Source organism: Callorhinus ursinus, unplaced genomic scaffold (genome assembly GCF_003265705.2).
Source record: "Callorhinus ursinus isolate GAN/ISIS: 27379988/994484 unplaced genomic scaffold, GSC_fseal_2.0 scaffold13, whole genome shotgun sequence".
NCBI classification, from domain to species: Eukaryota; Metazoa; Chordata; class Mammalia; order Carnivora; family Otariidae; genus Callorhinus; species Callorhinus ursinus.
The window spans coordinates 15,778,836-15,792,257 of record NW_027397075.1 but is presented as its reverse complement, the minus strand read 5'-3'; the positions used below and the strand labels follow the sequence as shown (position 1 = coordinate 15,792,257).

The 13,422-nt window shown below is 60.3% G+C and overlaps 1 protein-coding gene across 13 annotated transcripts; it reads right to left on the bottom strand.

The window, feature by feature from the left end:
* Nucleotides 1-1,151: 1,151 nt before the first annotated feature.
* On the bottom strand, nt 1,152-11,554 carry RGS11 (regulator of G protein signaling 11). Of its 13 annotated transcripts, none has more exons than XM_073899781.1 (17): nt 11,475-11,554; nt 11,004-11,100; nt 10,874-10,924; nt 10,593-10,699; nt 9,817-9,868; nt 9,630-9,688; nt 9,332-9,408; nt 9,059-9,140; nt 7,562-7,885; nt 6,524-6,553; nt 6,377-6,438; nt 6,161-6,274; nt 5,950-6,065; nt 5,742-5,829; nt 5,508-5,646; nt 2,187-2,269; nt 1,152-2,098 (listed from the first exon to the last, which is right to left on the bottom strand). In XM_073899781.1, the coding sequence occupies exons 1-17, from the start codon at nt 11,517-11,519 to the stop codon at nt 1,975-1,977; spliced, it is 1,650 nt and encodes a 549-aa protein (XP_073755882.1). In that variant the 5' UTR covers nt 11,520-11,554; the 3' UTR covers nt 1,152-1,974. The 13 variants fall into 13 exon arrangements, 12 of the variants coding, with proteins under 12 accessions (XP_073755882.1, XP_025733938.1, XP_025733939.1 ...); XM_025878153.2 differs by having other exon boundaries at nt 7,817-7,885; XM_025878154.2 differs by having other exon boundaries at nt 6,524-6,547; nt 7,817-7,885.
* Nucleotides 11,555-13,422: the final 1,868 nt, after the last annotated feature.

The following is a 13,422-nucleotide window of genomic DNA, read 5'->3' as shown; positions in this document are numbered from 1 at the left end:
AGTGCAGCTCAGGTCCGAAGATCCCCCCCACCCCCCGGTCACCCTGGTTCGAGTCAGGAACCCAGCCTGTGGACATGGGTGTGCGCCCATCAGGACAGGCAGGGGGTCCCTGAGGGGTGCAGCGGCCCAGGCGGCAGGAGCCTGGGGGGGGCGCTCTGCCAAGGAGCAGGACCCTCGTCACTGTGAGAAGCTGCTGCCCAGCCCATACGGCCTCAGGAACAGGGCTGCAGTGACAAGTCCACAGATAAAAATCCCCGGGGGTAGGGCCGGGCTAGGGGCTGTAGCAGTGCCCCTCAGCCTCCCGGGACCCGCCGCAGTGCATGGAGGGACCACCCTGCAGGTCCTGAGACTGTGGGCAGGAGCTAGAGGCAGGCCCAGGAGATGCCCGCACTGGTGGGCATCGTGCAGCCTGGACTTGCAAACAAAGCAGCTGGGCTCACGGTTCCCCTGGGGCTCTGATCCATGCCAGCCTTCCTCTGACTCAGGCCTTAGGGCCCAACTGGCCAGAAGATGCTAGCCTGAACACCCAGAGCCTCCTCTCTCCCCATGACCTCCCGGGACTCAGTTTCCTGACTCCCCTGGAGCACTCAGGCGTCCTTGTCCAGCCAGAGCACAGACGGCATTCCCCACTGTCCCCTCCAAAGACCACCGAGTCTGCAGCCGGAGTCCAGCCTGAAAGCTGGGTCCCCTCTGCTGTGGAGCCACTGACGTGGGACCCTCCGTGACCAATGCTGTTGATACCCGAACTCCCCCCACTGTCCACCACCACTGCCCAGCTCACACGCGCCTCACACCTCAAGCCACATGGACCACGTGCCTCACACGCACACCATGCATGACTTGCACCCACCGCATGCCTCACACACGCATGCCTCATGCCTACTGCATGCCTCACACGCCTACCGCATGCCTCACACACACCACATGCCTCACACGCACATTACACATACCTCACACCCACCACGCCTCACATGCACACCACACATACCTCACACCTACCACATGCCTCAGGCACACATGCCTCACACCTGCATGTCTCATGCACACCACACATGCCTCATGTGCCATACACCTCATGTACGCCTCACTCGTGCACACCACACACCACAACACTCAACCCACAGTCCACAATTTGGACAATAGGGTGGGTTCACAGTGAGGGCAAGGGTCTTTTATTTCTGGGCCAGGTATGGGTGGGAGTGGGAAGGGTGGCACCCCCCCCCCGGCCTGACAGAGCTGCACCCCAAAGGAGCAGCTGTACTTCACCCTGTGTGGCATCACCCCCTTCCCCAAGGGTTCCACCTGCCCTGGCCTGGTCCTGCCCTGGCCGTGGGCCGGGGCCGGTTGTCACAGGTGGTGACACTGGAGTCATGTTTGTGCAGCTCTGGCAGAGGAGCTCCAGCCTCGAGGACACCAGCTGGAGGTGTCCCTGCGGGATGAGGTCTGGGACACGCACAGTGACAGCCACGGTGTGGGCAAGACCCATGAGGTCAGCTCTGGGCCGGTTGGAAGGCTGAGCACGGCCCCAGTGGAACTGGGGACATGGTGTGGGGTCCCTGCAGGGTCACACTGGGCCAAGGGCTGTGGGTAAATCTGCCCCGAGGCCTGCGTTTCCTCATGATAAGTGCCCCCTGCTGGAAGCCACCTGATATTTGCCAGCGATTTAATGAACTGCAGACCACAGAATGCCAGGGCCTTCAGGTGGCCTGATGTGCTTGATCCGCCTCATCCTCCCTTTCTCCAGGTGACCCAAGCTCAATGACACCCCTTCCCGGGAATCAGCACCCGGACCAGCCCCTTCTGGGGAGGGGAGGGCTTGGCAAGGGAAAAGGTGGGAGCCCAAGAGGCCCTTGGGCATAGGGGCAAGGCGGGCCCTCTGGGCATTAGGGGACGCCCACACCAGGGGTCTCAAAGCTGTGAGGACCCCGGGCAAGCGGTGAGGATGGCCACTTCCCCCTCCTGCTTTATGCCCACCTAGGTGCCCCCGTCACCACACTCAGGGCCACTGGCTGCAGCCACAGGCTCCCCAGAGGTGGAGGCAGGAAGGAGAGCAGGGCTGGGGCTTGAATGCGGCAGCTTCCGCATAAACGGGAACACCCTGTGGAGGAGAGCGGACCTGAGCACAGGGTGACTGTGTGGGTCCTGCCCGCCTCACTGCCCGGGGCGCAGGGTGCAGCCCAGCTCACCGTCTCCTGGCCTCTGGGGGAATCACAGCTTGTGCCAGCAGGTCTTTGTATGCGGCGGACTTCAGGAACCTCGAGTAGGAGTCCTGCAAGAGACGGCGTTCAGCCAGCTTCTGCTGGGGGTCCAGCCTGGCACTGCAGGGGCCCCTGCCAGCCCCAGAGCCCCCCGAGGGGACAGTGCTGGATGCATCCATCCCAGACCTGCCCTAGCCATGTCAGACAGACTCAGGGAGACCTGGGCTCCTAGCCAGTGGGGCCATTAACCTTCAAAAGGTGGGCAGGGGCCCAGTGCCCACACCCAGAGGAGTGAGCCATGGGACCTCCAGTGGGAAATCCCAAGTAGTGCCTCCCCTGGTTCTCGGTGTACCCCAAGAGTGAGGGCGAGGACATGGAGCAAAATAAAACGCAAGGTCGAGAAAAATGGTACAGTATGCAATAAAGGAGAGAAATCTATGAACCTGTTTATATTTTTAAAAGAAAAATAAATTAAATTCTAAATAGTTAATTTTAGCGGGAAGACGGGAAGACTGTGAAAGGACTGGGACATAACTAGATTTATTTGAAATGTACCTTGTTTGTAGACTGGATCTTGAACCTGTGTAGATACTTTACATAATTACAAAACAAAACAAGGAATACTCAATTCCTGAACATCGAAGGTAAAGGGGAATGAGTGAGCTGGGCATCCAGAGGGTGACAGCACCCTGACCACACGCAACGGAGCTGTTCAAGGGGCATCCCCAGGACCAGAAAAGAGTAAACCAGTGTTGGTGAGTGCATCGTAAAGGGCAGTGCTGTGTCGTTCGGCTGGGACTCCTGAGTGAAATGGGAGGAAAAGCGAGTGAGCCATTACGTTAGCCTTGTTGCAAACCACGGTTTTCAGCGGGTTAGCGAGGAAAGAGATGAAAGTTAAGAGAGCTGAAGGAAACTGTGTAATCCTGCATCTGAATCAGCCATGTCAGGATGAACTCCTGATATATGCTACCTAAAACACTTCTGTTTCCTAATTCTCTTCACTGAAAGGCCTGCAAACAAGCCAGGTGACAACAAACTTGTCCGGCGCGCAGGTCACGATTTCCAAAGAGCCTACAAGGGCCAGGGCTGCCCGTGGGAATGGTGCAGGAGGAGCCTGGGACAAGCCGCGGCAGATGTCAGAACACATCAAATGCCTCAGGAGCCAACGCGGGGACAGGGACGGTGGGGGGAGAGGGGGGCCCTCTGCACAGCAAGGAAGAACCACGTGAACGAAACCCGCCATCTGCTGAGAGCGTGGATTTACCATGGTATTAAAAACATCTCCAACTCACTGACCACCCTTGGCAGACACGGTAGGTCCAAGTCATTATTCTGAAAAGTGGAAAATAAGGAATGAGGCACTAACTGTGCCTTCCCTGGGGGACCGCGCGACAAAGAGCAGGCGAGGGGAGACGCCTCTGAGTATGTGCCAGCTCGTCAGCAGAGGCAGGGACGGGCCGGCTCCGCACCCGAACGGAATCACGGGTCTGGCCGGCAACTGCCAGGGGCTGCTCGCAGCACAAAATGGGAGACAGCTGGGCCCCACGTACCTCCTGACGGAAGGACACAGCGAACACCATCTCTGAGGAAAAATACTGTCCACAAAACCAAACACACACGATAAAACTGAAGATGAATCTGACCAAGTCTGAAACATCACTACCAACATCCAGAAACACAGGTGACAGAAACACACTCCAAAGACACAGCAAGGGTACTGTTAGTATGGTCTAGACTGTGAGCAACTACAGGACAAAGGACCTCCAACTCCTTCAAACCCAAAACCGTACTTTAAAAAGAGATTCAAGAGGGGCGCCTGGCTGGCTCAGTCAGAGGAGCATGCAACTCTTGATCTCAAGGGTCATGAGTCCGAGCCCCATGTTGGGTGTAGAGATTAAACAAATAAATGTAAAAAAGAGGTTTGGGGCGCCTAGGTGGCTCAGTGGGTTAAGCATCCGACTCCATCTCAGCTCCCGTCTTGATCTCAGGGTCACGAGTTCAAGCCCCATGTTGGCTCCACACTGGGCGTGGAGCCTACTTAAAAAAGAAGAAGAGGTTTAAGAAACTTATTAACCAATTCTAACATATGTACTTTGTTTTGGACCCAAATTCAAGCAAACTGAAAAGAAGAGATAAATATTTATAGGCTGCGGCATTCAGAGAAGACCCCAGAAATGTCTATACCCTACCCTCTGGACCTGTGGTCGTGTCCCTTACAAGGCCAAGGGGCTGAGGTGGGGAGATGCCCTGGGCTGGACAGGTGGACCCGGTGTCACCACGGGGCCTAAGAGCCGAAGAGCCTGCGGGAGGACCGGAGCGACAGGCTGGAGATGCTCCACTGAGGGCTAGGAGGACGCAGGAGCGGCCACTTGCCAAGGCAGGCAGTGTCTCCAGAAGCGGGGAAAGGCAGGAAATGTGATTCCCCACCCCGCCACCCTGGAGCCTCCAGAAGGAGCCAGTGCGGCCCACACCTGACCTCCGCCCCAGGAGACCAAGGTGGGACTTCTGACCGGCACGCGGTGACGGAATAAAAAGTCGCCGTCTTACGGCTCTGGGTTTGTGGTGATTTGTTACAGCGGCAACAAGAGACGAGGCACAGAGCCCAGGTGGGGAAGTTTGGACCCTGACCAGCTCTTTGAGGACACCAAGTAAATACCCCGTGTTCAGTGTGTGATGCTGGCATCTGGGGTCACACTGGAAAGGGAAGGAGGGGGTCCACGTCCTTCAGAGGATCCTGAATACACAGACAGAAGTCTGAAAATGGCTTGACAGTCACGGGGTCGGGGGCAGTGGGCAGGGGTGGATGAGGGGTCAGGACTGGCCCTGAGTTGACTGTTCTTGAAGTCAGGCAAGTAGGAACACGGGGATTCATCGTTTTACTGTACTTTTGTTTACATTTGGAATTTTCCGTTAACTTTTTTCTTTGAGATTCTATTTATTTATGTGACGGAGGGAGAGAACGCAAGAGCAGGTACACAAGCAGGGGGAGTGGGGGAGGGAGAAACAGGGTCCCCGCAGAGCAGGGAGCCCGATGCGGGGCTCGATCCCTGGACCCTGGGATCATGACCTGAGCCGAAGGCAGACGCGTAATGACTGAGCCACCCAGGCGCCCCCATGTTAAAATACTTTTTAAAATCACAACTGGACCTCTCCTTAAGCAAGAGGCTGGGGCGAGCCCTCCGCCCCTGAGCCTCAGTTTACTCCTCTGTAAGGTAGAGCCTAAGCTGCAGGTGTGGACTGGAGGGCAGTGGGGAGGGGCTGGCCCCCACGGGCGGGGTACTCCCACGCTCTCCGGGCCTGCACCCCCACCTTCTTCATCAGCATGTAGATGTGCAGCTGGGCATCGTCCAGCACGTAGCGGTGGGGCTGCTGCAGTCCCTCCAGGGTCCGCTCCATCGTCCGGCTGTCTATGTTGACCCAGCAGGCAGCACCAGGGGCCAGGAACTGCCTGTGTCGACGGGAGGGGGAGAGGACACAGGCCCAGTGGGTGTGGGCTCCGCACGCCCGTCCGCCGCCGGCCAGTCCCCGCCCCTTGGCACTCACTGGTACACGGCATCCACCATAGCGTGGACCTGGGCCTGCCCTCCGTGGCGCAGCTCCTCACATGCTTCCCAGAAGCTGAGGTTCTCAGCTGGAGGTCCACACACCAGGTGAGGCCCACCCGAGCTATGGCCAGGGCTGGCAGAAACCTGGAGGGTCCTCGGCCGCAGTGCCCTCCCAGGGCCCTCGAGCAGGGCATGGGGCTTCTCACCACTGAACTCGGTCCTCAGGAAGTCCATGAAATGGGCCCGTCCCAAAGGGTCTTCCAAGAGCTCCTGGAAGCTGAAACCCCATCGCTCCACGCGGAGCTTTGTGGGCACAGTCACGCTGAGGGAACACAGAGGGGCTGGTCAGGAGCACAGGGAATGGGCCGGTGGGAAGGAAGGGTGGGGAGCAGTGCCCCTTGCCCACCCTGGGCTCACCTGGGTGCATTCATGGTCCAGTAGGTGTCATCATCTGTGACCCAGGGGTTGCTGGGCAGGCACCCTGACATGATGGGGTCGTGTGGCGCATGCTGGCTGCTGAACTTCAGGTACCTAGGGGGTGGGGGGCGGTGCCAGGGGCCAGTGCAGGGAGAAGCTGTGGGGACAAGGGCACTAGAGGAAGGGTCTGCACTCTGGGCCCCCCAGCCCACTCACGCCTCGAGGCAGACGGAAGACTTCACCCGGGCCCTGGTCAGGGCCTTCCTGTAGCACTCCATCTAGGACGTGAGGCCTATGAGGTGGGGCCTGCGCTGGGGGTCAGCCAGCCCAGGCCCCGCCCTGCCACCCACCCCTAGGACCTACCTCCCGCTTGTAGAACTCAGTATTCTTGGTCTGAAAGGGGTGGAATGGGCTGCAGTTAGAAAGCAGGCCCTGTGGGGACTGACCACCCACCCTGGGCTCATGAGTCCATCCTTCGGCTGGTGGAGAACGGCTCAGGCCCCCCGCCTTGCCTCTTGAAGCCCCCTCCTCTAACGGAGGTGTCTGGCTTTCCAAAAAGCATCTGGAGGCCTCTAGTCCAGAGGTTTCCAAAATGTTCCATGGAGCCTACATGCTGTCAAAGTTACCTTACAGTTCCCCAATTGTCCCTATTTCACGTTTTCAAATGTATTTAGGTCATTTTTAAAAAAAACAAAAAACAGCAGATAGAACGCCTGGGTGGCTCAGTTGGTTGACTGCCTTCGGCTCAGGTCAGGATTCTGGAGTCCCAGAATCGAGTCCCATGTTGGGCTCCCTGCCCGGCAGGGAGTCTGCTTCTCCCTGTGACCCTCCCCACTCTCATGCTCTCTCTCTCTCTCTAAATCTAAAACAACAACAACAACCAGCAGATACATGAGAGATACCGGCCACAGGATCACCATGGGGGACTTAGTCTTGCTAACTTGTGCTCAAGGTTTTCCCATCCTATTCAGAGCTCAGTGCGTGCCTGCCACATCCTCAGGGCCAGGTGGACGGCCTGACCCTTCCCAACACCCACAAATTGCTCAGGATGCCTGGGATCTCCAATGTTGGTCTTGGCTCTCTTTGGCCGTCCTTATAATGAGAAAATTACAAACCTGTAATCATGAGCTACAACTTAAAAGTCAGGAACAAGTTTTATCTGGAAGACACTAGATATTGTATATTTTGGGTTTTGTGGGATTGGAACAGAGAGCTCAGCTGCAACCAGGTCTGGACATGTCCATCCAGCGGCCACCAGAGGCCTTGGAGGGAGGTAGCCGGCTCAGCCCAGGACTCTCAGGCCCATGGCTCTGCTGGGCACATCTCCAACTGCCCTGGACCCTGGGGCTGTCCCAGCCTGGGCAAGAGCTCCCACCCTTCCCAGAGCCCCATCACACTTACTTGCACCCAGTGTAGCAGGTTGGGGAGGCAAGAGGTGAGAGTTAGCAGAGGCCTGGGAGCGGGGGTGTAGGCAGGGGCGAGTGATGCCGGGAGCAGAGCAGGGCCTCTTCGTGTCAGGGTCCCCAGCCATTTGGATGGATGGATGGATGGATGGATGGACGGACGGATGGATGGGCAGCCCCCACGCTGGGGTGGGGAGACATGTACGCAAGGGTGGTGGGGAGTGGCCTGGGGGCACGTGTGCAGGGCCCTCACCATCTGCACTCGCCCGGCCGTGCAGGAACTGCGCTCTGGACCCTGCTCCAGGACGCTGGGGACACCTGGCTGCAGATGGAAGGCCAAGATGAGGTGGGGGTACAACGCAGGTGGGCCGCTGAGACCCAACCCAGCCTTGTGTTGCTGCCCCCCACCCGCCTCCATAAACTGAAGCTCTGCACCCGCACGTCATCCTGTAACATGGAGACTGACATTCGGAGGAACTGCAGAGGCTGGGCTTCCTCTCTACCTGTCCCACCCCCGCGGGGACCTCACCTCAGGCGAGCTCACCTCCCTGCTGGGCTCCTGACTGCTCACACCACAACCCTCACCATCCTTCTTTTTTGTTTAAAGCAGGCTGTATGCCCAGTGGGGCTCAAACTCACAGCCCTGAGACTGAGAGCGGACTCCACTAACTGCGCCAGCCAGGCACCCCTCTCACCACCCGTCTCGTGAAACGGTCACTTGCCACGCATCTTGCCGCCCCGTCCTCAAATACACGTGCTGGTCTGGCCTCTTCCTCACCGCGGCCCAGGGCGCAGCCCTTATGCCCGCTCCCCCCGAAGCTCCAGCTGCCCTTCCCAGCGTCCCCTCCACTTGGACCCTCGCCCTGCGTGGCCCTGCCCTCAGCCCACATACACACCCTTGGGGCCACGTCCACCCCACCTTCCTCCCCCCACCCACCCACCTGGCCCTCGGGTGCAAGATGGGCCATCATTTTCCCAGAGACAGCCCTCCCCCCAACCCACACACATACCCCGGATGAGGTGCTGGACCTGTGGGTGGCTCGCTCTGCTTTTTTCACAGGCTTTTCCCACAGGAACCCCCACTCATGGTAGATCTGATGGGCTCCACAGCCCCACACAGCAGAGGGACTGCAAACCACCTGCCCAGACCATGGCTCTGGGTAAGGCCTAACTCCAGGCCAGTGCCCCCAGAAGTTCTTGGCCTGTGACCCCAGTCCCCTGATGCTGTGGATAAGCCTGGCTCCACTTTGCCTCCTCCCTTAGACCTCAACGAAACTGGTTTGTTGTGCTGTGTGGACTGGCCCTGTGATCTCTGGGTTCTGATGGGTCCCAGAACTAGAACTTCCTGCTGGGACCCCAAAAGCCCCATCCTTACCACAGGCTCAAAACGTAGGTCCAGAGAGAGCATTTGAGGGAGGCACACGGACTCCCAGCCAAGACCCCACTGCTGAACAAGGAACCGCACCGCCCTCCCCCCACACACAAGGGGGCTTACCGGGGGCCTGTTCACCAGCCAGTACGTCTGTTCCTGACATGCAATGACCAGCCTGTCCCCCTTCCTGCGCTGCTTAGCTGCCCTGGTGGGGGGTGGAGGTGGGGGGGACATGGCGCCCACAATAGCACCTCCCCACCCCCTCCCCACCCTCAGGCCAGAGCCTGGTGGGCAGCGAAGCCTGGGCAATGGTATCTCTGGCCCCACAGTGCCCGGTGTGGTACTCCTGGGCCTGCCGGGCAGTGCCCACTCGGAGTGAGCAGGACAAGATCTTACCGGAGTTGCTCTCGGGCCTGCATCACCACCAGGTCCCACGTGTGGCTGATCTTCCTGTGTAGCTGGTCATAGTGTTCCTGGGGGATGTCGAGGTCTCCACTGGGTAACCCCCCCTGCCCCGTGTCCAGCTCGGGGGTGCAGACCAACCACCTCCCCACTGAGACACATAGGGATGATGTGTTTGTGTATCTGCACTCTCCTGGGGCCTAGGCTGTGTGCTCCGGGGCAAACTGTGAGGTCCCAGAGCCAAGAGGCCAAGAGCAGGGCTTGGGTCCGGGGGGTGGGGGGGGGGTCCCACCTTCTCGTGGCCGACCAGGGCCCCCTGCTTTCGGATGCTCTTCTTCGTCAGGTAGATAGCTGGAAGGACAGGGGGCCAGGCTGCAGAGGAGAAATCTCTGCCCCTCGACCCTTGTGGCATCACTTGGGTGGGAGGGCAACAGTGCTAGGAACTTGTCCCGGGTTAGGGCCCACTCCTCCTCACTCACCATAGTCCAGCTCAGCAGCTGGCCACAGGGTGCTCGTCCAGAAATAGGGCGTCTGGTATGGTGCAGGGACAGGGTGTCCGGGACCTCCTGGGCCTTCCCCACCCCAGGAGTTGTCCACCTTCCCAGGTCCCCTGGGAAGAGGGTGGGCTGGCCAGGCGGTGCCTCAGAACCTGCCTGTCTGCCCACAGCCTGGAGATTCACAGACCACTGGCCATTCTCCCCCACCTGGAACTGAGTTCTGCTCACCCCCTGGGGCCCAGTGCAGGCACTGCCTCCTTGACCGGGCTCCCTGAGTCCCTACTGCCAGGTGGGGTGGGGTGGGGCCTGCCCAAGTCATGCATGTACTCAGTCTGTGCTGAGGACTGAGAGCAAACCCTGCCTGGGTCGCTGTTGTAGCCACGGAGGCCAGGCAGGGGAGCTCCACCGTGATTGGGGATACACAGCAAGATGGCAGGATTCTGTCCTCAGGTACCACCCGAACTTCTTCATGAGCAGGGGCTGAAGGACCCTCACGGAAACCATCAGAATCCTCCACAGGTCCTATACCCTTTGTGGGAGCCCTGTTGTAGCCTCAGAGAAACCAAATGTCTCTCCCCTTAATCGGGTTTTTCTACTACAGGACACTCATAGTCCAGGCCTTTCGGGGAGGGGCAGTGGATCCAGACCTGTGATGACATCACCACTTCCTACTCCAAACACAGTCTCCCCCCCTCCACAAGTCCCCTCTAGTGGGGCTGCTGGCTTGGGGTTCCCACCTGCTCCCAGTTGCACCTGACCTGGAATCTGTAGGGTGTGTCGTCTGGCCGGAGCACAAGGCTGCGGGGTCTGCGCAGAGGGTATAGGTAGCCGTGCAGCACCAGGAGGGTGCCCAGGTGCAGGGCCTCTGGGGGGAGGGGCAGGGTGGCGAGCGCTCAGCCTGGGAGAAGCGATTTGGAAGCTCTCCCTCCCCAGCGCACTTGGCTCAGCCTTAACACCTGTGAGCCCTGAGCAGGCCCAGCCCTGGCCATCAGCACAGCGAGCCCCGGGCAGAGGGCAGGGGGCAGGATAACCCCCTTACCCTCCTCTGAGATGCAGTACTTCTGGACCAACCAGTCCACGACGTCGCTGCCTGCACACCAGAGACTGGCATGGGGCAGGGGTAGGCGAGGCTGGGCCGCCACCAACCCCGGACCCGGGGGGCGCCTCACCAGCCACGGTGTGGGGAATGACGGTGATGCGCAGGCGCTGGTTCCGCATCTCCACGCCCTGGTCGGGGTCCTGCATGCTCACGACCACCCGCTCCATCTGGGCGAAGGGTGGCCTTGAGGGGCTGTTCCGGCCAGCCTCCCCCCACCCCCACATCCTGATTCCCCGCAACTGGCCGGGATGCCCGGGATCGGTGAGCTCAGAGAAGATTAACGCGTATGACGGTGGGATTTGGGGCCGCGGCGGGCAGCGGAGGAGCGGGGGAGGGGGAGGGGCGGAGGCGAGGACCGCTCCCCCCCCCCCCCCCCCAGGCCCGGCCTCCGCCGCCTCGCCCCGTCTCACACAGTGCCATCGCCCCCAGACCCGCGTCCACACTCGTGCGCACCCGCACCCACCCCTCTCCTGCCGCTCCCGGCCTCACATGCCGGGAAATCCGGGGGCGGGGGATGGCGGGACCCCCACCCGGCACCCACCTTGCTGAGATGCGGCATCTGCGCACCCGGGCGTCCGCCGGCCATGGCGGCGGTGAGGCCAGATGGCGCGTGGGTGTGGAGCCGCCCCCGGCCCGCACGCCCCGCCCCCGGCCCGCACGCCCCGCCCAGCTCGCCAGGCTGGCTCGGCTCCGCAGCCCCGCCGGCCCCCGGCCGCGTTAGCCTCAGCGGCCGCACCGTCTGGGGTCTGGAGTCGGGAGGAGTCTCCCCCCGCGTCAGGAGAAACTGAGGCCCGTGCCCGTGCCCGTGGGAGGGGCCCCGCCCCTGGATGGTGTGGGGGACTGTGAGGGAATCGCAGCTCACCTGGGACAGGTGGGGGGGCTCAGGGAGAGGAGGGTCTCTAGGAGAGGTTCTTTGTGGGGAAGGTGGGGTAGGGAGGAGGACACCAGTTTAAGGTCTACGGTAGCACCTGCCTCGCACAGCCAGCCCCTGTGTGGCCTCCTCGGGATGCGGCCACACTCGTGGTGGAGGGGGCTGCGCAGTCAGGACGCGGGTTTGTGTGCCCCAGGAGTGTGTTTGTGATTGGGACGCCGGATGTCACACCGTGTCAGCGCCTGCAGGCTGGTGTGACACTGGAGGGCTGTGCAGGTTCATCGAGGCCTGGGGGGATGGCAGAAAGCTCACTTCCCCCAGCTGCACGGACACCTGGGCGGGACCAGTTGGGGAACAGGCAGAGACTCCACAGATGCAGGACATCTGAGACTGTGGGAGAGGAGCATTATGGAGAGAGAGGATCTCAGCACCCACCCCCCCAGCCCCCACCTCCAGACACACCCATGGTGCACCTGCCTCCTCTAGGCTCCCGGCCCTGTCCTGGCCCTTTCTCTCCCTGCTCCAGCAGCTTGGTTACTACCACCCCACAGCCCTGTTGCTGGACATTTTTTTTTTTTTTAAGATTTTATTTATTTGAGAGGGAGCAAGAGAGAGCATGAGCCAGGACGGAGGACAGGGAGAAGCAGACTCCCCGCTGAGAGGGGGCCCAAACACGCAGGACTTGATTCCAGGACCCCGAGATCATGACCTGAGTCGAAGGCAGACGCTTCACCAACTGAGCCACCCAGGCGCCCCCATTTTTAAGAAGTTCAAATAGGTCTATTTCTGCTTCTTTGGAGATAGAGTCCCTCTGTTCCCTCTGGGCGTGCTGGGGACAGGGCAGGATAGATGGGGTTGGCCCTTGGCCTACAGCCTTAGACTGATCCATTTCCACTGCTGACAAGGCCAGGTCCAGGATGAGCTGGGGCAGGGGGACCAGATTGGGGGCTACCTCTACCAGGGTACCATCCTCCCTTAGATCCCAGTGAATTCGCAACCATCCCCACCCACACAGGTGGGGTCAGGCTAGTCCTGACGGTTCCTTCTGGGTGGGTGGGTATCTACAGAAGCTGAGGGCCACCAGAGGCCTTAGCTGTCCCCAGCCTCAACAAGTGGCTTCTGGACCAACTACCCCCCATCCCCACCCCCAGGGAAAGGGCAGCAGAAATGAGGGAATCCTGCCTTGGAAACATTGTGGACAGGTGGAACTCCAAGGGGGATGGACACCAAGCCCATGTGTCCCCTAGCACCCATGGCCCTCCTCTGCAGAAATTTTGGAGGTACAGGTGGGGGAATCATAACACGGTCCCCTGACTGGGCTCTGGTGGGGGTAGGGAGGCTTTGTCTACGCTAGATACTCAGGGGCAAAGGAGCCAAGAGTGGACGGGGGTCTGTTTGTGAAACCAGGGTGGCAGGGGGACCCTCTCCCTCTTGTTTTATGCAAAGGTAGGTATGAAGCCTGGGTGTCCTTGGAAATTGAGGGGGCAGAAGGGGTATATGGAAGAAAGAGGGACTTGGGCTGGTGTTCTACCTCCTCCACTCAGACCCTTGATCCGGCGCTCCCCAGCCTGACTTGCAGCCCCCCCCCCCCCCCCCCCCCCCCCCCCCCCCCCCCCCC